Below are 22,621 nucleotides of genomic sequence, written 5' to 3'. Positions count from 1 at the left end.
AAAGTTATTGGAGACATGTATTCAACTAAACGTTGCGATAGTTATCGAGATAATGGAAAACCGATGTGCATGGCATCATGATTGATGCATCAATCGACAATGATGCGACCATTGCATTTTTCAGAAAAAAAAATAAAAAATGAAGAGCATTGCTTATCTACTTTGTAAGTTGGGCCCTCAAACGTTTAAGCCCATTTCCAAGTAGCCGAATCAGGCGTACGGACAACTAGTTTTTTCCAAGTATTACAAAATAACCCTCCATTTTGTTTATGTTTTACGTTATTCACCTGAATTTATTCTTATTTTGGACACAACGCCCACAACTCTCGCATTCGTTCTTTCGCTCTCTCAGCTCCATCTGACCATCTCTTTATGTGTTTTTTTTTTTCTGACAAAGCATATGCATATCTCATTATTATTATTTTGGTCATTACCCACGTAAAATTGACTGGACAATTCAATTGAATTTTTATTTATTTTTCATTTTTACCATATTTTGATGAACACTTAAATGTTCCCACTGAATTCGGTATGGGTGAATGATTACAAAACTTTTACCATTTCGAGATTGTGTGTTAACGATGAGCAAGCAAAGATTTACAGGATCCTTCATGTTCAAAGTAAACTTTTTTGTTACAAAGTTAAGTGAACAACTTGTATAAATCATGTTAATTGTTAATTAACAAAGTACTCTTATCAGATGAACACCCTTATTATAAATCTTTGTAGGTGTGTGTTTTTTTGTTTGTCAAAAAGATTTATACTTTTGTTTAATTACCCGGTTCATTTAACCAACCAGTTTAGCATAGGAGATAGAGAAAGAGAAGAAAGTGAAAAACCAAATCTTTTCTCTATATAAAGAGCTAACGTCCTCTGCTCACCTAGCATAGCAGTAAGCAGTAAGCAGTAAGCTTCTTCCTCTGCACACTGTGTTGTATTGATTGGTTAACCAGAGCTTTCTCACTCTCTCTAGGGAAATGACTTTCCTGTTCTCTCCTTCGCGACTTATCTTCCTTCTCTCTTTCTTCTTGCTTCTCTCCAATGGTTTCTCGTCCTCGTCCTCTCGCCGTGGCATCCACCGTCGTCACCACCTCGACAACCACAATTACAAAGACGCTCTCTCCAAGTCCATTCTCTTCTTTGAAGGTCAAAGATCCGGAAAGCTTCCTCCAAACCAGAGGATGACTTGGAGAAGTAACTCTGGTCTCTCTGATGGCTCTGCTCTCAACGTAATACTACACTACTTTCTCTTGCTTTTTTGTTGCTTTTATGGGTCTATTCCTCGGTTTCTCTGAATTCTACCAAAGGTTAAGATTCCACAAACAGAATTCATCAAAAGATTAAACCTTTAACCTATAGGTTTGTTGCATAAAACAGAGGAAACATCACTCGTATTTGAAACCCTATTTTTTTATTGTTATTAGGGTTTATACTTTATAGGTTAAGTTTCTCTTTAAACCAAAAAAAAAAGGTTAAGTTTCTCTATCGAAATCATCAATATACTAGATAATGCATATTTCGGACCTTGGTTTTGTGTTACTCGGTTTCGTACTAACAAAAGATTCAATCTTTATGTGTTTGATGATTGATGTATACAAGAAAAAAAAAAAAAACAGAGAAGAGTTACATTGAAAACACTAACTATTGCTAATGGGTTGAAACTGTAGGTGGATTTGGTGGGAGGATACTACGATGCAGGGGACAATATGAAGTTTGGTTTCCCAATGGCATTCACAACCACAATGCTCTCATGGAGTTTAATTGAGTTTGGTGGTCTCATGAAATCTGAGTTACCAAACGCTAAAGAGGCAGTTCGTTGGGCCACTGACTTTCTCCTCAAAGCCACTTCACATCCTGATACCATTTATGTTCAGGTTCCGTTATCTACTCAACGTTTCCCTTCTCAAAAACTTTGGGAAACAGAGTGGTCTTAATGTAAGCGTTTTCATAGGTTGGTGATCCTAACATGGACCATGCTTGTTGGGAGAGACCAGAAGACATGGATACACCAAGAAGTGTGTTTAAAGTCGACAAGAACAATCCTGGTTCTGACATTGCCGGTGAAACTGCTGCCGCTCTTGCCGCCGCTTCCATTGTTTTCAGGAAGTGCGACCCTTCTTACTCTAATCTCCTCCTCCAACGAGCCATTACGGTAAATAAACTAAGAAATCAAACATATTTTTTTATCTTATCATTATTTCATTCTTCAAGTTTTGTTTTTCTTCCATTTAATAATCATGTGGCAGTTTTATTTTACAAAAAAAAATCCATAATTCTGCTATTTCAATCTTTGAGCATTTAATTAAAATTGCTTTTGTTGGTTTTAAGGTTTTTGCATTTGCGGACAAATACAGAGGACCCTACAGTGCAGGTCTAGCACCAGAAGTTTGTCCATTCTACTGTTCTTACTCTGGATATCAGGTTCTAAGTTTTAAAAAATTTCTTACAGTATTGTGTCTGAAGAATGGACAAACTTGTCAAAAACCTGAAATCAAATTGTTGATGTTTTGGTGTCTTCAGGATGAGTTGTTATGGGGAGCTGCTTGGTTACACAAAGCAACAAATAAACCAACGTATCTCAATTACATCAAAGCTAATGGACAAATCCTTGGAGCTGATGAGTTTGATAACATGTTTAGCTGGGATAATAAGCACGTTGGTGCTAGAATCCTTCTCTCCAAGGTGTGACACTAATCACAGATTTTTGAAAATGTGGTCCATTAGTTCTTGATTTACTCTTTAAAGGCTGGATTCTTATGAAACCCCCTTTCGTGTGATCATGTTTTATCTAGGAGTTTCTGATTCAGAAAGTGAAGTCACTTGAAGAATACAAAGAGCATGCTGATAGTTTCATTTGCTCTGTTTTACCAGGAGCCTCCTCTTCCCAATACACTCCAGGTTGTTGTTTTCAACTATAGGAGAATCCTTTTTTGTTGGTTCAACCTTGATTATGATGATGGCTGTGATGTTAGTTTTTAGGTCCTTCAGATTTTTTCGATTTCTTATTGAAATTTAAAGTAAAAAGGGAAATTACGAAATTAATGAAATATGTATGGGTATGGATAGGTGGGCTATTGTTCAAGTTGGGTGAGAGCAACATGCAATACGTGACGTCTACATCCTTCTTGCTCTTAACCTATGCTAAGTACTTAACCTCTGCTCGTACCGTCGCTTATTGCGGTGGCTCCGTCGTCACCCCTGCCCGCCTCCGCTCCATAGCCAAGAAACAGGTCCAATTTATACTAAAGTACTGATAAACTTTTATTAATCATCCGAGTCCAAACCGATCCATCAACTGATTCATGTGTGATTGTATGGCAGGTGGATTATGTACTTGGAGACAACCCGATGAAGATGTCATACATGGTTGGTTATGGTCCGAAATATCCACGTCGGATTCACCACCGTGGCTCATCACTCCCCTCCGTTGCAGCCCACCCGAGCAAGATCCAATGCCACGACGGCTTCTCCATGTATACCTCTCAATCTCCTAACCCTAACGACCTAGTCGGTGCAGTGGTTGGTGGTCCGGACCATAACGACCAATTCCCTGACGAAAGGTCCGACTACGGACGGTCCGAGCCAGCCACTTACATTAACGCCCCGCTTGTTGGCGCTTTGGCTTATCTTGCTCGCTCCTAATTAGTCCAACTCTAATCAAGAATAAATCATAATTAACTTTTGGTTTACAATGTTAATTAGTAGTAAGATTTCCTACAAACGAATGGCTGTTCGATCCTACGAGGCCACGACTGAATGATGTTTTAGAAAAATGATGATGTCTTTTCGATGTGATATCATTTTTATTTTTCTAATTATAATCACTCTCGTTGTCAACACAAATAAGCTCAAAACAAACATAACAAAAATTGTGAAAGCTTTGCTCATTCGATTTTACTTCAAGATTTTGATAAGAGAAAATTAGAGTAGCATTATGAAGTGGAAATCACGAGATGGTGAACAAATAAGGCGTATTATTACTATTTAGTAATTTACCATTCAAAGGGAGAATTTGTTTTATCTATCACGTTAAAGTATAATAATATAGAAAATATATATATATATATATATATATATTTTTTTTTTGTCAACAAATAATAAATAATGACGAAGGATGATGAATGTTTTTTCATGGGAAACGAGCAATTGACCAGGGAGAGAGAGATGGGTCGATTAAAGCTGTCATTGTCTCTGTTATGACAGATCTAATTTCTCGTTTACGCATTTTAAATTTTGATGGATAGAAGGAAATAATTGTGTTTCATAATCCACATATGTAATTGTATCTGATTTTACTATTTTAGGTAATCGCATTAGAAATTATCTAAATCATGATACCAAAAACGTATGTAGTGAGCTTACAAAATTGTCTATCAATCTATCATTTTGTGGGTTATCAGTCGTACTTTATGAAAAAATAAACAAAGAAATATCAATATCATTTATATTGGATTACATACTGTACTAATTCAATTATGCAGTTTTGAACATTGCCAATCAACAGACAAAAAGTGTTTTACATATATACAACATTTTGTACACAAATTTTAAGGAAGAAACAAACATTAATTTTGACAAAAACAAAAAAAACAAACATTAATTGTGGTGGTTTTGGCAAATACCTACAAATGAGAAACAAGTTGTACAGGTTTCTTACAATTTTAGATGATTTAATTAAGCAAGTAAGTTTTGATCATTCTTAACCACTTAATCAACAGATTAATTCCGTTTTTCCTATATATAAAAGTTACCATGAAAAGTGGAAAACGTTACCACCTAAGATTGGGGTCAAACATCCGCAAAAGAAGATGGTACCACACGATGTAATATTTTACCTCAAACCATATTAGCTATCTTTAAAGAAAGGGTTATAATCTTAAAATAGCATACGAACTGACCCTATAAAAACATCATGAATCCTCCACTGAACAAATCACTTTTAAATTTGTTTACACTCTTTTAAAAGAACATAAAAAATAAAATAAAAATAAAGATATTATCACCATGGCTAACGCAAGAAGGTTGGTAGCCAAGGCAAACAATACTAATGTAGTAGGTTCATTGATTCTGATGGCCTTGGTGTTTGGTTCTTGCGTGGCTAATGGTGAATATCTCGGCGGCCGCCGTGGCCTTGCCGCTAATTCCGGTAACCCCACGGTCTTTGATATTACTAAGTTTGGAGCTGTAGGAGATGGTTCCACCAATTCTTTCAAGGTAAAATTTCTTAAATTTTTATCCATAATCTTTTTGATTATTTATAAAATACAATGTAACATTCTAATGGTTCATCCAATGATATGCATGCAGGCGTTTTTGAACACATGGATCCAAGTGTGTGAAAGTCCTGTACCAGCAACGCTACTAGTTCCTAAAGGACAATTTTTGGCTGGTCCAGTTATTTTCGCCGGTCCATGTAAGAGCAAAGTAACCGTCGATGTTCAAGGAACAATCATCGCTACAACGAGCGGATACGCAACTCCTGAATGGTTCTTATTCGAGCGTGTTGACAATGTGCACCTCACCGGAACTGGTACATTCCACGGTAAAGGTGAAGCTGTGTGGAAAGCAGATGGTTGTGGCAAAAAGGTCCAATGCAATCTTCCTCCAACGGTAAGAATAATTTATTTACCATATATATATATATATACATATATAATACATTGGTAATAATATATAACACGTATGTATGTACACATGCAGTCTCTCAAATTCAGGAACATGAAAAATGTTGAGATCGATGGCATAACTTCAGTGAACGCAAAGGCCTTCCACATGTTCTTAGTCAAAACTGAGAATGTTAACGTCCACAACATCAAGCTTCTCGCTCCTGCTGAAAGTCCCAACACCGATGGTATCCATTTGAGCAACGCAGACAACGTTAAAATCCTCGACAGTACAATAGCAACTGGAGATGATTGTGTCTCAGTGGGCCGTGGCTGCAACAACGTAACCGTGGAACGCGTGATTTGCGGTCCAGGACACGGTCTAAGTATCGGTAGTCTTGGTAAGTACAAGAACGAGGAAGACGTGAGCGGCATCCGCGTTAACAACTGCACAATGCTAGAGACAGACAATGGTCTTAGGATCAAGACCTGGGGTGGTTCAGATCCCAGCAAAGTTGTGGACGTTAAGTTTACAAATATCATCATGCAAAGTGTTAAGAACCCAATCATCATTGATCAAAACTACGGTTCAAGAGGCGGCGTAAGTATATACATAACTGAATTAAATATCCCAAGCTATTCTTTTGAATACTCATCTTACAAGATTCATTTTCGTGTACGTGTGTCTTTGTAGGATTCACGAGTTGAGATAACTGATGTGTTGTTCCAGAACATTAGAGGAACAACAATTACAAAAGACATTGTTCAGCTAATGTGTAGCAAATCAGTGCCATGCAGAGGAGTCAACGTTGTTGACGTGAACTTGAACTACGTAGGCAAGCCAGGAGGAGAGAAAAAATCGTCTTCAGGCGGTATAGTCGGAGCTTTTTGCGACAACGCCAACGTTATCTTCGGTGGAAAACTTAGCTTCCCTATGTGCCCCAAATAAGTTTTTTTTTGATATAAAACTATCTAATAATTAAAAAAAATAAAAAATCAAAAGTTTCCACAAACATTTGTTTTGTTTGTGAGTTAGCTCGGGAATTTATCAAGAAAAATTAATCATTGGACTTTTGATAAAGTTTTCCCTGATTTTTTTTTTTGTTTTTATTTTTTATTTCCTTGGATTGTATAATAAACAGATCCTTCTGGTTGCTAAAGAGTTTACTGGTTAGGAATCTGGTTTATGAGAATTAGTGTGTACACATCCATTTTTCATTAATAAAGTTGTTATTTATAATTAAAGGCATTCAACAGAATAAAAAAATAAAAATAATCGACAAGCTGAAATCTCGATTATCTTTCTACATATATACTATTAACTTTTCTGCTTAAATTATTTACGAAACTTTGAAAATAAAAGGTTAACTTAAAGAGTAAAAAGCATATAAAAGCAAATTAAATCAGATTTTGATTTCTCCATCTCAAGAAGTTCCATGATTTAAAAAATCTTCCACTTCTATATATTAATTTGACAAATTGTAAAGATTTTAGACTCAAGTTTGGTAGACACACATGACTATTTTTTTCAGTCTTATATCAACCACGACCCAAAAAAAAAGATACCGGTTTCTAAATTTTCAGATAGAACCATCAAAGAATTAGTAGTGAGAAAATAAAATATATTTTTCCTTTGAGAATATATAATATCGAAACACAAATCTTTGGTTAAAACATCATAATGAAGGAATAGTCAACGACGTTCAGAATCATAACCCAAATTGCTCATCCCATTTTTTTTTGTTCAGTACAAAGTGGAAGACACAAAAGAGGCTTTATTGGGTTTAAAACTTAATAAGCCATTTAATTTATATTGGGCTTTTAAAAAAGCCTGTTTTATTAAAGCCCAACTGATTGAGTGAAAAGGAGAAACCCTAGAAACATTTGAGGTATATAAATTCTTTTCGTCTCGTTTGATAAGCAGTTCTCCGCCACATCAATCTCCAGAGAAGGGGAGAAGCAAAAATGGTTTCGCTGAAGCTCCAGAAGCGGCTCGCCGCATCAGTGATGAAGTGCGGAAAGGGCAAAGTATGGCTCGATCCCAATGAAAGCTCCGACATCTCCATGGCCAATTCCCGTACGTCCTTCTTTTTCTTCCTTCTTTTGTTTCTGCCTTCATTTCTATGGTTTGTTTTCTTCCCTGTGTTTGTCTGCGACGTCGGTAGATGATTTGGCGTACTATGATTTCTTGTTCTGTAATTGAATCACTGTGTTCTGTGTCCGATCTGTAAATTTATAGCTCATATGTGTTGCCACTGTTTGATTTTTTTTTATAGATATAGGCCTTGTAGTGCTCTCTGGTTTGGTTGTGTTAATCAGAATAGAGATTTGTAGGATCAAAATGATTGCTGATCTTGCATATTATAGACTGCGGCTTGTATGGTGTTCCATTTCAAGGATTGTTACATATTTGTACATCTCTACAGCTCTGTGTTTTTAGACGCTGATGCATTCTTTTGAACTTAATGTAGGCCAAAACATCAGGAAGCTTGTGAAGGATGGTTTCATCATCAGGAAACCAACCAAGATCCACTCTCGTTCCAGAGCTCGCCGTATGAAGATTGCCAAGATGAAGGGACGTCACTCTGGATACGGTATATACTATAACACTGAGAATCCTCTGTTGGAATTGAACTCGTGACTATTATTGGCATTGTTTAATTGTGACTTTTGTCTCTGGTTGTGTATGATTAAAAAGGTAAGAGAAAGGGAACCCGTGAAGCTAGGTTGCCAACAAAGGTACTGTGGATGCGTAGGATGCGTGTTCTCAGGCGTCTGTTGAAGAAGTACAGAGAGTCCAAGAAGATTGACAAGCACATGTACCATGACATGTACATGCGTGTTAAGGGTAATGTCTTCAAGAACAAGCGTGTCTTGATGGAGAGTATCCACAAGTCAAAGGCTGAGAAGGCCAGAGAGAAGACTTTGTCTGATCAGTTTGAGGCTAAGAGGGCGAAGAACAAGGCTAGCCGAGAAAGGAAGCATGCTAGGAGAGAGGAGCGTTTAGCTAAGGTATAAACTAAATTTCACACCACCTTATAATTGATATTCTTCATTATGGTTATGTATTCTTATATGTGTATTCTGAATTTTTGTGTTTTAGGGTCCCGGAGGAGATGTTGCACCTGTAGCCGCACCAGCACCTGCTGCTACACCAGCTCAAACTGCAGAGTAAGTGTCATTTCAACGGTTATGTAAATTGATTTTTGACATTAGTTAACATCTATCTAACTCATTTGTTGGTCTTTGCTTGTGTAGCGTACCCAAGAAAAAGTCAAAGAAGTGAAGAGGATATATAGTGTGAAGCTATATCTATCATCAGTTCACGGACTAGACTTGAAGAAGGTTTTGAATGTTTTTTCGAAATGGGTTTGTGGAATAACTTTTATTTTCGCAAAGAACATAACTTATGTCAGTTTATTGTTATGCTTTCAGATTTTTAGTTTACAGTTTCCAGAGACCTATTTTGCAAAAACTTGTGTTCTTTTTTTTTTTTGTTTCTTATCGTGCTTTAAGCTTACATCACACAATTTCAACAAATTCGTCCGCATCTATACCATTGTCAAACTGATGTCAACTTTAGAATTTAATCGACGATCGAAAACTTTAAAACCAGATTAGCAACAATTTCGACTTCCTCTGTTATTTTGCTGCAACTTCGACTTCCTCTGTTATTTTGCTGCAACTTCGACTTCCTCTGTTATTTTGCAACAACTTCGGATTCCTCTGTTATTTTGCAACAATTTGAACTTTGGATTAATGTAATTTGTACATAAATCTTGGGGGATTATCAATTCTTAATCGTATCATTTATCTCTCAATGAGAATTTCGATAGCATGTTTCAAGGGTTAGTTGCCGCTGGCTGCGGGGACGAACATGTAAAGCAGGGATAAGTTAAACAACTTTGTAGAAAATGGTTGAAACGAAACTGCATAGACTTGCAAACTGCATAAACAGGTTTCTCGTAAAAAAAAACGCTTTCAAAAAGTGGAAACGCCCACCGTGGGGCTCGAACCCACGACCACAAGGTTAAGAGCCTTGCGCTCTACCAACTGAGCTAGACGGGCTTGTTGACTCTAGCCGACTCTTTCTATATTCATACTAACAACCACATCCCAAACCTAACTAAAAGCAATCTGTAACTTTGCAAGTACAGTGCTGCGGGATAAAGATTCTTTTGAAGAGACAGACTGAAAACTCATCAGCGTGTATTATAAACTTAAAGCTAGTGTTATGTCTGAAAAAGAGATGCACGTGTAATATAAATAAGGCTGAATAACATTACAACAATTCCAATCACCTGCCGTTTTGGCCATTGGAGACTTCACACCTTTTATTTTCTTGTTTACTCAGAAGAAGTCACACCCATCATCAAACATAGCTGATGATAATAGTCCCTGTACAAACTGACACTTCTTTGCCTTCTCCAATTGTTCACTATCAGATAACGGCAATGACGATGCCCCCTCTTTTGCTGCTGTCGCATCCTTAATCAAATTCTTGTCTTCTACACTCGAATCAGGCTGTACACGCTTGGTCTGATTTGGCATTGGAGTATTGTCGATAAATGATAAAAACTGATCTGAAACAACGGATTTAGATGTATGATGATGATTCGTAACTGGTGGCAACTCATCATGGAGGGATTGAAGATATTTATCCGAGGAATATGGATCTTCTCTGTAAGACATTTCCTTCTGCTCACTGTAAAGTTCTCGGTCAAGGACATTCAAATAAAACACTTTCATTAGAGAGGCATTAATTTTGGCTTAAAAGGTTAAGAAAAGAAAAGAAAAAAGGATATCTTCAAGACATCTCTATGATGTGTTGTTATATGATCCACCATATGCGCCTTCACCCTTTTGTTACAAACCGGACATATCTACAAAAACCAAAACGAATTGTAAGAATTACCACACAGAACTGGAATGAATGTTCCATCACACAATGAAATATTCAGATCTTATTAAGAGTTGTGAAACCAATCCAATACTTAAAAGGGAGACCTACTTGGACTCAAAATCCGTTGGAGAACGAAGAGCACATGTTTCTGAACTGAAACTATTCATAACTGCAATCGGATTCCTAAAAGCATCAATGAAAACAGTCCTACTTAACTCAAGTCCAAGAATTCCCTCCCTACTCTCAAAAGCAAGCATGTAGAGCCAAAAATATGTCAAAAATACCAATCAATGGCGCGTTATGTTAATACAAAGAGTAACCGAAGGTTGGTTGGCATGTTTCTCTTTAAAACTATTCACAATATCAAACAGATTGGAAAGAATCATCTAAACAAGTCACAATCCATTCGATTATTGAAGGGCCATCTTTGAGGAACCGATCAATCAACAACTAAACTGTTAAAAATTTCTTCATGTTAAAGAGCAAGAGAGCTGGGACGTGAGTCCACATACCCCATTGTAAGCTTCAAGATGATGTTCTTCGTTCATATGGTGACACAACTCAACTAAATCATAATCATCTGAGCAGAACGGGCACGGGTAATCCACTGCTATATCTTCATCTTCTTCAAACTCTTCCAAATCTAGATAAGGACCTGAAAAATATTCACAACAAATCAACTCAGAACAAATACCCCAATAGGAAAAATCAAGGAAAAAGTCTTCTCATCTAAAAGCAACTGTAAAGGCACGATTTTTAACTGAAAGACCACCAAGTACCGCCAAAGAGACCATACGGCGAACCCAATTCAGACCCATCTTAGCTTATAAACCCTAAACTGAAATTTGAAATTTGAGGGGATTGGATAATATACCTGATTGATACTTAGCAGCAGTTTCTGATCGGTAGCTTCTCGAAGAACCAGATGAGCTAACGCACCACATATCGTCTTCCATCTGATTCTGAATCTCCCACAAATTGGAGCTTATATAATTCTCAGCTAACCAAAGCTTTTTGATTATAGATAAATCGAGAGACCTCGTCGTCGTCGTCGTGTCAGCTAAATACCCAATTCTGAGATAGAAAATGTCAAGAAACTGCTCCAAAGGCGAGACCTTTTTTTTAATCCAGCCCGAGACTTAATGGACAAGAATACTTCGGGTGTGCTAAGCTTAAATTACTAGTATACCCTTCCATTGTACCCGGCCACTTTCTCAACTACCTCAGGGGCTTTTCTGTCTTTGTCCTTGTAAGAGAGGATGTGATTGCATTGCTCCCCAAGTAAATAGCAGTATAAAGGCCTGACTTGAAACTATTTTAATGGGCTTTTATACTTGTCTCCCTTTTTCTTTTTTGATGTTTTTTCACATTCTCGGGAGTAGTTGAAATTTAAAGCTCATAAAATTTCGGTTTTGGTTTGCTATATTAGCAAAAGGGGTGCTTACTTTTAAAATCGCTAATTACGATAATAAAAGTGAAGTGTGAGAAACTAAAACCCTTTGACTCGTCAATGGCACCGTACCCGTACAGTGAATTTTTTTTGCGAAGATATTTTTTGGTAGACCTAAACCAATTTAAAACAAACAAACCGGTTTACTTACTAAGCCATGTCTTGAACACCAGTCTCAGACTCTCAGCCATTTTCTCCAAATCTTCTTGCGTCTACAGAGGTTTTCCTTCCCATTGTACCCGCTTTATCATCATACGGTTGAGCCATTTTCCTTAGAGTCTGTCAAAAAATTGTTTTACTTTTAATGCCTTGTTGTCAGTTTCACCGTGAGTTATAGAAAGGCAGAGAATTACATGGGGTCTATCTCTCGAGCAATGTGAATAGCCATGTCTGTGCTTAGATTCAAGTGGGTATCCCGCATATGTGACAGTATCCAACATGGTGGTTTTGACCGCTTATCATGACGGCTATATCTGCAAGTTTTACGTCAACGGCATTATAATATTACCTGAGGAACATTGTGAATTGTGAAATATTCTTCTATTCTCGAGGTATCCCAAATACTTGCGCATATTTACTTAATATACTAAGAGATCATCACATTTAGTAAGTAGAAGGAATCTAAAGGACCAGACTCACAAAGAGAAACTTTAAGGCGTCCATACATTACCTTTTGTCTACAAATATCATCATCCCATAATCAGCCTTTCACCGGATTACTCGCCCTACACATTGAGTTGCTTGCCTCTGTGTTTAAGACAAAAAGGAGTTATTAAGGGTCACAAACAGGTATAGAGTTGCACCAAAGTATAATAAAATGCATACAAGCAACCGTGATCCAAAACATACCTTTCTCCCGGTTGCTGGTTTTGTATTGAGAATTTTAGATATATCAACAAAGAAAAATCTTTAGTCATGCAAGTGAGATATGGAATGAAAGGTCTCTGATTTTGAACAATTTGGCTCACCTGCCTTGGTTTTCTATCACCTAGCTTTTGCCTTTGATTTTCCTCAATAATATTGACAGTTCTACCTATATTTCTATCACTCGTTCCCTGCAGTAAAGCAAAAAAAAAAAAAACAATTAGATGAGAAACTTGAAACCAGATTTGGGTGTCAAAATGGTTATTAACAATGTCAGCTACCTTATAATTCTTTTCTGGTGACTTGTTTTTGGGGCTATTTCAGATGGATTCCTCAGCAGACTAGCTACCTTGAATGATCTCCTTTAGGAACCGACGCTGCACACAATTAAAGATGATCTTTACGTGATAACAGTTTGATAATTTTTAAACTTATTTCCCAGCAGTGAAAGGGATCAACACCCATTGAAGCAGACAAGGAATAAGTGATGATGGTCAAAATGCATCATCATTCGTAATAATGCAAACCATATATATCCCCTCCATCTAGAGAAGCAACAACAAACAAAACCAAAATATCAGTTTCCACAAATGGATTGTGCTGAGTGATGATTGTGTGGAAGAATGAAGGAAAACCTTGAGCAATTTCAATCTTCTTCATTCTTCAAACCATCTCCGATCTGCTACACATATAGAATTAGAAGAGAGGACCATTTTTCATTTTCAAGTCCGAATCAAACAATAGCCAAAATGATGAATAAACTTGATAACAGAACAAAATAAAGAAAAGAAAGCAGTGAGAATTTTGAGATAACTTACAGATCGTGTGAATCTTAAGTCTTGAGTCTGTAACGGTAGAAGAAAATAGTTAGACATAATATAGATGGTCCATAAAAGCTGCAGCTATAAAAAGTTTTGGCTTACCTTCTCGACGAGATTCATACATAGATGACAAGACATTCGTAACATCATAAAGCCGCCTTTCTTTTGCTGCAGAAAAGAAAGTAATGTGGCAACAAACACAGATCAATTAGTTTCAAGTGAATATGCAGCATAAGAAAGAAGAAGTCTAAAATTCACAAGATGAAGATAATTACTTGGCATTATTGATGTATTGTGGGCATCACCAAGCAGTAATTATGCAGCCTCGTCAAGGGAGATGATCCTAGCTTGAAAGTAAGAAAATTTAAGCATTAGGAGCGTGAAGACAAACAAACTAAATAGATCAAAAGAAACCAAATCCAAATTCAAGAGTTACATTAACACTCTCATTGATATGGAGACAGTGAAAAGCGCCCTTAAACCCCCTCCTCCTACATAAGGAACACTTCCTATGAGTATACAAAAAATCAAATTGCTATAAAATTAGGATATTAGAATCAGAATACAAAGAAAAGAGAAAGCTCACTTGTTGTAGCTCCTGGAACTGAGGGCAAACCCTTTCCTCTTTGCTCTTCTTGTTAAAACCTAGTAAATAAGACCAAACCGGTGTCTAAGCAAACATAACAAAAGAGAAATAAGGAAATTAAGAATTAAGTGGAGAAACAAGTCTCACCACGTCGTCGTCTCCTCCGGAATAGGATTTGACCATCGTTGTTGTGTAAGAATGCATCACCTAGAGGAGAAAGAAGCAACAACAAAAACCATTCTCGATTATGTGTGAAACGAAGAATGATAAACTAAAAAAGAGGGATGAATTAGACTCACAACTTATATGATGGACAGATGGGGTGGGATGCCAAGGCTAACACCATCAATCACAAATAGATTCAGTTTTGATTCTTCAAAGCATCTCTGCGATCTGCAAATACAGAATGAGAGTCAAGAAACATCGATCGTACGTTAGTTTGTAAATTCAAATTGAGATAGAAAGAGCCAAAGTGAACGAAAACCCTAGAATCTTTAACCTTTACTTACTCACTGTTTTTTCCGAAGAAGAATGTATGTTAATTTCTCAAATAGATTGATGTTGAGAGTATATTTATAAACATACTGATGTGTTTATGTTTTCCCAAAAAAAAAAAACAAAAGGAAATTTACTTTCTAAGAAAAAGGAAATTTTACTTTTCTAAAAACAAAAAAGAAATTATAACGTTTAATGAAAAAAGGAAATTAGAACGTTTAAAGAAAAAAGGAAATTACTGGAGGGAGAAAAAAAAAGGAAATCTTATATTTTATACATTAAAAAAAGTATTATACCTTATTAGCTATACGAAAAAAGGAAATGTTAGGTTTATGTTTTTCAATCTTAAAAAAAACGGACGCTTCGACCTCGTTGGAGGATTTATTATTGGAAAACCAACGACATCAATTCAATTTATACGTTTGGGCCTTTCCTACTTCAACTTCACTTCTAAAGGCTTAAGTACAGAAGCCCATATTAAATCTGAGAACCTTTTGAGATTCTGATACAGAGAAAAAAAAATATCCCAAATATTTCCCGGAAAATTTCAGACAAAGCCATGTTAAGATCCAACAATATTTGAGCGAGTTCTCATTTACCTTGTCGCTTCGACGTGAGAGAACAAATCGAGCCGCCATTGTAGTCCTTAGAAGAACTCTCTTTAGTCATCGTCCTCCTCTTTTTTAGATGGGAAGCCCTAAAGCCGCCGCCACCACCAACGAGACGGATGATCCTACAACCGATTTCATCGGAGACGCACGGCGGGACTCCGGCTCTGATACAGAGTCAAACGCTGATTGTGACGGAGACGACTTGCCCCTTCTTCTTCTTCCTGCTCCTCCCGGTGAATTCGAAGAGGGAGAGAGAGTTTTAGCCAAGCACAGTGGTTGCTTCTACGAGGCCAAGGTACTGAACTCTATTTTTGGAATTAGAGTGCTGCGTTCTCTGCTTTTGCGCGTTACGACTTACGTGTGATATTTTTTTTTTGTTTTTTCTTTCTCAGGTTCTTAAAATTGAATATAAAGACGATGAATGGAAGTATTTTGTGCATTACATTGTAAGTTGATATTTTGTACGATCAATAGTTATTAACTTGTCAATGAAAATGTAAATAATATATTATTGTAGTGTCTCTCGTTTTGAAGATGTAAAGTTTATTTCTTTTGGCAGGGTTGGAACAAAAGGTTAGTAGAGAAGTTTCCTTCAACATAGTTAAAAGGCTTCTTATTACATTTATCCGTCTGAAATCATTCCGGTGTTGGTAAACTATTTGTATAAAAGGGAATCCATATGGTGATTTACTGATTATTGAATTCGAATGGTTGCCAAGTTCTTGATGTTTTGATGATATCAAGGTCTGATTTGTATCTTCTTGTACAATGATAGTTGGGACGAATGGATAAGTATGGAGTGTCTGTTGAAGCATACAGAGGAAAATATTGTGAAACAGAAGGAACTGGGTATGAAGCAAGGAATTAAGACTGCTACGGCTTGGAGAGTTTCAAAGATGAAACCTAGAAGTCCTAATGGTCAGTCAGCTTCTTCTTCTTCTCTGTTTCTCGGTGAACTTCTTGCTGCTTTCGTGGATATATAGAGTCTGTATCAGGGACTCGCTTTTGGTCTTGTTTGCTTTATTCATTGTCAGTTGTCAACCAAGTAGCTTAAACTAGACATATGCATCATTTGGTGTCCGTGACTACATTTGAAATGTTATATGTCAGCTGATATTATGTTCCAACATTTTTGTAACTTTTGCAGTTGTTAGAGGAAGAAAGCGGAAGCAAGATTCGGTTGATACGGTAATCTCTCTACTTGCTCCATCTTTCATCTTCCCAATATCCTGGTTTTTCTTTTAACCGGAGAGTCTTACTTACATCTTGTTGTTTCCTGAATACAGGAGAAGAATGTGGCTCCTTCGGATAACCTTTTAAGTTTCCATATCCCACCAGCATTAAGGAAACAACTAATTGACGACTATGAATTTGTTACTCAGATGCACAAGGTACTGCTAGTTAATGTGCTAATACGCATATAAAGAACACCTTATATTATTTATCAGCCTGTTTTTCTTCCCTTCAGTTCTCAGATGGTCCCTTCTATTTGTTTGTTTGCAACCGACCATAGTCTTTTTGATTATTGCACCCGCATGAATATGTTTGTTGTGGATGTCATATGCTCTTCTTAGGTCCATATATTGAAGGAATTTATTGTAGTCATTTTTTGGTAATGGTCTGAGCAGCTTGTGGAACTTCCACGTTCTCCAACTGTTGACGACATCCTGAAGAAGTACATTGACAGCCAAATGAAGAAACATGGCAGGTAGGCTCTTTGTGGGATATAGTTTTCTTCTGCTGTTAAGTTTTAACTTGTTGATCTCCTTTGTTTCTGTTGACATATACTTAAGAGAGTATTCCAAGCTTTTGATGTATCTTTTACTTTCTTTGGTGATTCTATATAAGGGTAAGTGATTCAGTAGAGGAAATTCTAAAAGGTCTGCGTTGCTACTTTGACAAAGCTTTACCGGTGATGTTACTTTATAACAATGAACGAAAGCAATACGAGGAGACTGTAACAGCGGATGTTTCTCCCTCAACTGTGTATGGAGCAGAGCATTTGTTACGACTATTTGGTAAGGCCATTCTTTGTAGTCTATAAAGAACCAATTTAAAAGCTGAGTGATCTGCTATATCCGCCTATCAAACCATAACTAAATTGGGGTTTTGCAGTGAAATTGCCGGAGTTGCTAATCCATGTGAATATGACAGAAGAGACATTGAAGGAGTTACAGGACAACCTTGTTGATATTCTCAGGTCTATTACTGTCTCCTCCTACTCAATGCTTAAACGCTTGAAAACTTTACAAGTATGTGAAGACATAGATAAATAAAGATGAAAACTTTAAATGAGTTACGCAGGTACTTGAGGAAGAATCAGAGTTTGTTTTTCTTATCGGCATACAAAGCAGTGGAAGAAATGGAGAAGAATGAAGAAGATAAAGAGGAGGGGGCTTAATGGCGTGACATTGTTGTTGTATATATACGGTATGTACAGGCGAATTTATCTGTTTCTAGTAATATTTATGTAGTGAGTGAGAGAGTTAAGTTCGAACTAATATTTATTAGGTTCGGTCTGGATTATGAAAAAGTAATTAATGTCGTTATCGTGTGTATGTGGCGGCTTTCTAGATCCACGATAGTAGTACCATTGTATTGTGAAGGCTTTGAAAAACCAGTGTCTTTAATGATTTCTTCTCTTTCACAGTTATCGTTATTGAGCTGCAATATTATATTAACTTCTCTTGATTTTAAAATTTGTTACAGAGTTGTATCCCAAGGAATGATGATCCACTCAACTCCAGTAGTAATGCTAAATTTGTGTACCAATGAGTTCAAAATCATCAAAATCACATGGATAATACTTAATGATTTGATCATTTGTATCAATGAGTTCAAAATTATCAAATCACATGGTATGAAAAAGCATACAGTATATTATTTTTTTAATCATCTCCAATATAAATTTATTTGACCGTTACGGAAAGGGAGAGAAATAATAATAAAACGCTCTTTCTTTTTTTCTTTTTCCTTTTTTTTTTTCCGTTTATTTGACTTTTTTTCCTTTTCTTTAATAGATCGTCCCGGCCCCACATAATCTTTCAAACTTACCGTTTAGATTAGATAAGCACCGTCCGATCTCACAGTTGCAACGTGATGAAAATAAACGGTCCAGATCACTCGACCGTTTATAGCAACTCCTTTTGTCCTTTATATCTCTTGTCTCTCTCTCTTCTCTCTATGGAATTTGAAACTACAATGCTCTGCTCTCAACTAGCTTCAGCTTCTTCTTCCTTAGATTCTTCTTCTCTTCTTCTGAGTCTTTGAATTCAATTCTGAGATCTACTCTTTTTCCATCTAAAGCTTCGATTTTTTTCTTTTTCTTCTCGTGTTCTTGTTGAGGTTCACAGATATTGTGAACCACCAACAAAAGATGGTGAAAACAGCTGCTTCTCAGTCACCTTCTCCGGTGACTATAACGGTGACACCATGTAAAGGATCCGGTGACAGAAGCTTGGGTTTGACGAGTCCTATCCCACGCGCCTCCGTTATCAACAACCAAAACTCCCCTCTAAGCTCAAGAGCCACGCGCCGCACTTCCGTCAGCGGCGGGGATCGGAGATCCAGCGGTGGTGAAGGAAGATACTGTTCGATGTCTGTTGAAGATCTAACGGCTGAGACGACGACTAACTCCGATTGCGTTTTGAGCTACACTGTTCATATCCCACCTACGCCGGATCATCAGACGGTGTTCGCTTCCCAGGAGAGTGGTATGGGTGAAGAGGACGAGTTGCTCAAAGGGAACTCCAATAACAGAGGTTTCCTCTCTGGGACGATCTTCACCGGCGGGTTTAAATCTGTGACTCGTGGTCATGTTATTGATTGCTCTATGGACCGAGCTGATCCGGAGAAGAAATCAGGTCAGATCTGTTGGTTAAAAGGCTGTGATGAGAAGGTTGTTCATGGGAGATGTGAGTGTGGTTTCAGAATCTGTAGAGATTGTTACTTCGATTGTATCACAAGTGGTGGAGGCAATTGTCCTGGATGTAAAGAGCCTTACAGAGACATCAACGACGATGTTGAAACTGAGGAAGAAGATGAAGAAGATGAGGCCAAACCGCTTCCTCAGATGAATGAATCAAAGCTTGACAAGAGGCTTTCCGTTGTCAAGTCGTTTAAAGCGCAGAATCAAGCTGGAGACTTTGATCACACTCGCTGGTTGTTTGAGACTAAAGGAACTTATGGCTATGGGAACGCTGTCTGGCCTAAAGATGGGTATGGAATCGGGTCTGGTGGTAACAACGGAAACGGGTATGAAACGCCACCCGAGTTTGGAGAAAGAAGCAAGAGACCTCTTACTAGGAAAGTCAGTGTTTCTGCAGCTATTATCAGTCCTTACAGGTGACAAATCTTTCTAATTTTGGATGACAAGATCTTTTAGATAGATGTTTCAATTTTTATGGTCTGTGTTTTGTCTTGCTAAAGTTATGATTTTTCTTGTGTGTGACGAAACAGGTTACTCATTGCGCTGCGTCTGGTGGCTCTTTGTTTGTTCCTGACATGGAGGATTCGTCACCCAAACAGAGAGGCAATGTGGTTGTGGGGAATGTCAACGACCTGTGAGCTTTGGTTTGCCTTGTCTTGGCTTTTGGATCAGCTTCCAAAACTCTGTCCGGTTAACAGATTAACTGATTTAGGTGTTCTTAAGGAACGCTTTGAGTCTCCAAACCTCAGGAACCCCAAAGGAAGATCTGATCTTCCGGGTATAGATGTGTTTGTCTCAACTGCAGACCCTGAGAAAGAACCGCCTCTGGTCACAGCCAACACCATCCTCTCGATCCTAGCTGTTGATTACCCTGTGGAGAAACTTGCTTGCTACTTATCAGACGATGGAGGAGCTTTGCTTACATTCGAAGCCTTGGCTCAAACAGCTAGCTTTGCTAGCACATGGGTGCCGTTTTGCAGGAAACACAGTATAGAGCCAAGGAACCCTGAGGCCTACTTTGGCCAAAAGCGTAACTTCCTCAAGAACAAAGTGAGGCTGGATTTTGTGAGAGAAAGGAGGAGAGTGAAGAGAGAATACGATGAGTTTAAGGTCAGAATCAACTCACTGCCTGAGGCGATAAGAAGGAGGTCTGATGCTTATAATGTGCACGAAGAGCTCAGAGCTAAGAAGAAACAGATGGAAATGATGATGGTAAGCAATCCTGAAGAAGCTGTTAAAGTTCCAAAGGCCACTTGGATGTCAGATGGTTCTCACTGGCCAGGGACTTGGTCCTCTGGAGAATCAGATAATTCCCGAGGAGACCACGCTGGGATCATCCAGGTAACTTCTTTTGTCAAGATTGTTTGCTATTTCTCTTTTGTATTGAAAAGTGTGTTCTAATATTTTGTGTGTTGGTGCAGGCAATGTTAGCTCCTCCAAATGCAGAACCAGTTTATGGAGCAGAAGCAGATGCTGAGAACTTGATTGATACAACAGACGTTGACATCAGGCTGCCAATGCTAGTCTATGTTTCAAGAGAGAAGAGACCGGGTTATGATCACAACAAGAAAGCAGGAGCCATGAATGCTTTGGTTAGAACCAGCGCAATTATGTCTAATGGCCCATTCATCCTCAATCTTGATTGTGACCACTACGTCTACAACTCCATGGCTTTGAGAGAAGGAATGTGCTTCATGCTTGATCGTGGAGGTGATAGAATCAGCTATGTTCAGTTCCCTCAGAGGTTTGAAGGTATTGACCCAAATGATCGTTATGCAAACCACAACACTGTCTTCTTTGATGTTAGTATGAGAGCTTTGGATGGACTTCAAGGTCCAATGTATGTGGGAACTGGCTGCATCTTCCGCAGAACAGCTCTCTATGGGTTTAGCCCTCCGAGAGCAACGGAGCATCATGGCTGGCTTGGAAGAAAAAAAGTCAAGATATCGTTGAGGAAACCTAAAGCTGTGATGAAGAAAGATGATGAGATTTCTTTGCCCATGAATGGAGAATTCAACGAAGAAGAGAATGATGATGGAGATATTGAGTCTCTGCTTCTCCCAAAGAGATTCGGAAACTCAAACTCTTTCGTTGCTTCAATCCCGGTTGCTGAGTACCAAGGGAGACTCTTACAAGACTTGCAAGGCAAAGGCAAGAACAGTAGACCAGCCGGCTCGCTTGCTGTCCCGCGTGAACCGCTTGATGCGGCCACTGTAGCTGAAGCAATCAGTGTGATTTCTTGCTTCTACGAGGACAAAACAGAGTGGGGCAAAAGAGTTGGATGGATCTATGGATCAGTGACTGAAGACGTAGTCACGGGATATCGAATGCACAACCGAGGATGGAGATCAATCTACTGCGTGACGAAAAGAGACGCTTTCCGTGGAACAGCACCGATCAATCTAACGGACAGACTTCACCAGGTTCTGAGATGGGCAACAGGTTCTGTTGAGATCTTTTTCTCAAGGAACAACGCCATTTTCGCAACCAGAAGGATGAAGTTTTTGCAGAGAGTGGCTTACTTCAATGTCGGAATGTATCCATTCACATCGCTGTTCCTCATCATTTACTGCATTCTCCCTGCGGTCTCGCTCTTCTCGGGTCAATTCATAGTCCAGTCACTCGACATAACGTTCTTGATCTTCCTCCTCTCGATAACACTCACGCTCTGTATGCTATCACTCCTTGAGATCAAATGGTCAGGGATAACTCTCCACGAATGGTGGAGAAACGAGCAGTTCTGGGTTATTGGAGGCACAAGCGCACACCCTGCAGCTGTTCTTCAGGGTCTCCTCAAGGTAATTGCAGGAGTGGATATCTCATTTACCTTGACTTCCAAGTCATCTACACCAGAAGATGGAGACGACGAGTTTGCAGACCTGTATGTTGTGAAATGGAGCTTTCTGATGGTTCCTCCGTTGACGATCATGATGGTGAATATGATTGCGATTGCGGTGGGGCTAGCGAGGACTCTGTACAGCCCATTTCCGCAATGGAGTAAGCTTGTTGGAGGAGTGTTCTTCAGCTTTTGGGTGCTTTGTCATCTGTATCCGTTTGCTAAAGGATTGATGGGAAGAAGAGGCAAAGTTCCGACAATAGTGTTTGTGTGGTCAGGTTTGTTGTCGATTATTGTGTCTTTGCTATGGGTTTATATCAACCCTCCTTCAGGGAAACAAGACTATATGCAGTTTCAATTCCCTTGATTCTTTAGGTATTTTTTTCCTTTTCTTTGTGAGTGGTACAAGGCATGAAAGTTCTTCTTTCTAGGCTTCATGTTTGTAATCAGATTATTATAATTACGCTTCTGCCCAAAGTAAGCCTTAGGTTCTTTGGCTCTACTCTATATTGTGTTTACTTGCA

At 38.2% G+C, this 22,621-nt stretch overlaps 6 protein-coding genes and 1 non-coding gene across 16 annotated transcripts; 5 read left to right on the top strand and 2 right to left on the bottom strand.

Annotated features, from left to right (window-relative positions):
* Positions 1 to 897: 897 nt before the first annotated feature.
* On the top strand, positions 898 to 3,804 carry LOC17900847 (endoglucanase 1). Its single transcript, XM_006304612.2, has 8 exons — positions 898 to 1,229; positions 1,668 to 1,874; positions 1,952 to 2,152; positions 2,329 to 2,421; positions 2,521 to 2,682; positions 2,793 to 2,898; positions 3,067 to 3,230; positions 3,322 to 3,804. The coding sequence occupies exons 1-8, from the start codon at positions 978 to 980 to the stop codon at positions 3,640 to 3,642; spliced, it is 1,506 nt and encodes a 501-aa protein (XP_006304674.1). The 5' UTR covers positions 898 to 977; the 3' UTR covers positions 3,643 to 3,804.
* Positions 3,805 to 4,941: 1,137 nt separating this feature from the next.
* On the top strand, positions 4,942 to 6,592 carry LOC17900061 (exopolygalacturonase clone GBGE184). Its single transcript, XM_006303730.2, has 4 exons — positions 4,942 to 5,214; positions 5,308 to 5,610; positions 5,701 to 6,204; positions 6,298 to 6,592. Exons 1-4 carry the CDS (start codon positions 5,005 to 5,007, stop codon positions 6,550 to 6,552), a joined length of 1,272 nt encoding a protein of 423 aa, XP_006303792.1. The 5' UTR covers positions 4,942 to 5,004; the 3' UTR covers positions 6,553 to 6,592.
* Positions 6,593 to 7,510: 918 nt separating this feature from the next.
* On the top strand, positions 7,511 to 9,098 carry LOC17896885 (60S ribosomal protein L19-1). Its single transcript, XM_006304138.2, has 5 exons — positions 7,511 to 7,680; positions 8,075 to 8,197; positions 8,302 to 8,615; positions 8,707 to 8,774; positions 8,862 to 9,098. The coding sequence occupies exons 1-5, from the start codon at positions 7,569 to 7,571 to the stop codon at positions 8,887 to 8,889; spliced, it is 645 nt and encodes a 214-aa protein (XP_006304200.1). The 5' UTR covers positions 7,511 to 7,568; the 3' UTR covers positions 8,890 to 9,098.
* A 500-nt stretch (positions 9,099 to 9,598) lies between these two features.
* On the bottom strand, positions 9,599 to 9,671 carry TRNAK-CUU. The gene has a single exon. It is a non-coding gene; the product is annotated as a tRNA-Lys (tRNA).
* Positions 9,672 to 9,763: 92 nt separating this feature from the next.
* On the bottom strand, positions 9,764 to 14,752 carry LOC17896923 (protein DEHYDRATION-INDUCED 19 homolog 2). Of its 9 annotated transcripts, XM_023788868.1 has the most exons (19): positions 14,737 to 14,752; positions 14,527 to 14,620; positions 14,375 to 14,434; positions 14,228 to 14,286; positions 14,078 to 14,132; positions 13,917 to 13,984; positions 13,744 to 13,809; positions 13,639 to 13,665; positions 13,456 to 13,499; positions 13,282 to 13,365; positions 13,102 to 13,197; positions 12,925 to 13,011; positions 12,806 to 12,819; positions 12,627 to 12,703; positions 12,310 to 12,429; positions 11,381 to 12,235; positions 11,019 to 11,161; positions 10,409 to 10,486; positions 9,764 to 10,310 (listed from the first exon to the last, which is right to left on the bottom strand). In XM_023788868.1, exons 16-19 carry the CDS (start codon positions 11,460 to 11,462, stop codon positions 9,954 to 9,956), a joined length of 660 nt encoding a protein of 219 aa, XP_023644636.1. In that variant the 5' UTR covers positions 11,463 to 12,235; positions 12,310 to 12,429; positions 12,627 to 12,703; positions 12,806 to 12,819; positions 12,925 to 13,011; positions 13,102 to 13,197; positions 13,282 to 13,365; positions 13,456 to 13,499; positions 13,639 to 13,665; positions 13,744 to 13,809; positions 13,917 to 13,984; positions 14,078 to 14,132; positions 14,228 to 14,286; positions 14,375 to 14,434; positions 14,527 to 14,620; positions 14,737 to 14,752; the 3' UTR covers positions 9,764 to 9,953. The 9 variants fall into 9 exon arrangements, with proteins under 9 accessions (XP_023644636.1, XP_023644635.1, XP_023644634.1 ...); XM_023788867.1 differs by having other exon boundaries at positions 13,102 to 13,365; positions 13,917 to 13,988; positions 14,078 to 14,150; XM_023788866.1 differs by having other exon boundaries at positions 13,102 to 13,365; positions 14,078 to 14,150.
* A 526-nt stretch (positions 14,753 to 15,278) lies between these two features.
* On the top strand, positions 15,279 to 18,246 carry LOC17898177 (protein MRG2). Of its 2 annotated transcripts, XM_023788858.1 has the most exons (11): positions 15,279 to 15,628; positions 15,726 to 15,779; positions 15,893 to 15,906; positions 16,109 to 16,251; positions 16,481 to 16,521; positions 16,620 to 16,724; positions 16,962 to 17,041; positions 17,182 to 17,351; positions 17,449 to 17,533; positions 17,638 to 17,763; positions 18,043 to 18,246. In XM_023788858.1, exons 1-10 carry the CDS (start codon positions 15,410 to 15,412, stop codon positions 17,732 to 17,734), a joined length of 1,008 nt encoding a protein of 335 aa, XP_023644626.1. In that variant the 5' UTR covers positions 15,279 to 15,409; the 3' UTR covers positions 17,735 to 17,763; positions 18,043 to 18,246. The 2 variants fall into 2 exon arrangements, with proteins under 2 accessions (XP_023644626.1, XP_023644625.1); XM_023788857.1 differs by lacking the exon at positions 18,043 to 18,246 and having other exon boundaries at positions 17,638 to 17,986.
* Positions 18,247 to 18,552: 306 nt separating this feature from the next.
* Positions 18,553 to 22,604, top strand: LOC17897843 (cellulose synthase-like protein D5). The gene is made up of 3 exons (XM_006306545.2): positions 18,553 to 19,677; positions 19,792 to 20,602; positions 20,683 to 22,604. Exons 1-3 carry the CDS (start codon positions 18,710 to 18,712, stop codon positions 22,462 to 22,464), a joined length of 3,561 nt encoding a protein of 1,186 aa, XP_006306607.1. The 5' UTR covers positions 18,553 to 18,709; the 3' UTR covers positions 22,465 to 22,604.
* Positions 22,605 to 22,621: the final 17 nt, after the last annotated feature.

This window comes from Capsella rubella, unplaced genomic scaffold, assembly GCF_000375325.1.
Source record: "Capsella rubella cultivar Monte Gargano unplaced genomic scaffold, Caprub1_0 scaffold_1, whole genome shotgun sequence".
NCBI lineage: Eukaryota > Viridiplantae > Streptophyta > Magnoliopsida > Brassicales > Brassicaceae > Capsella > Capsella rubella.
Note: the sequence above shows the minus strand (reverse complement) of the source record. Positions and strands in the feature narration are given on the sequence as shown.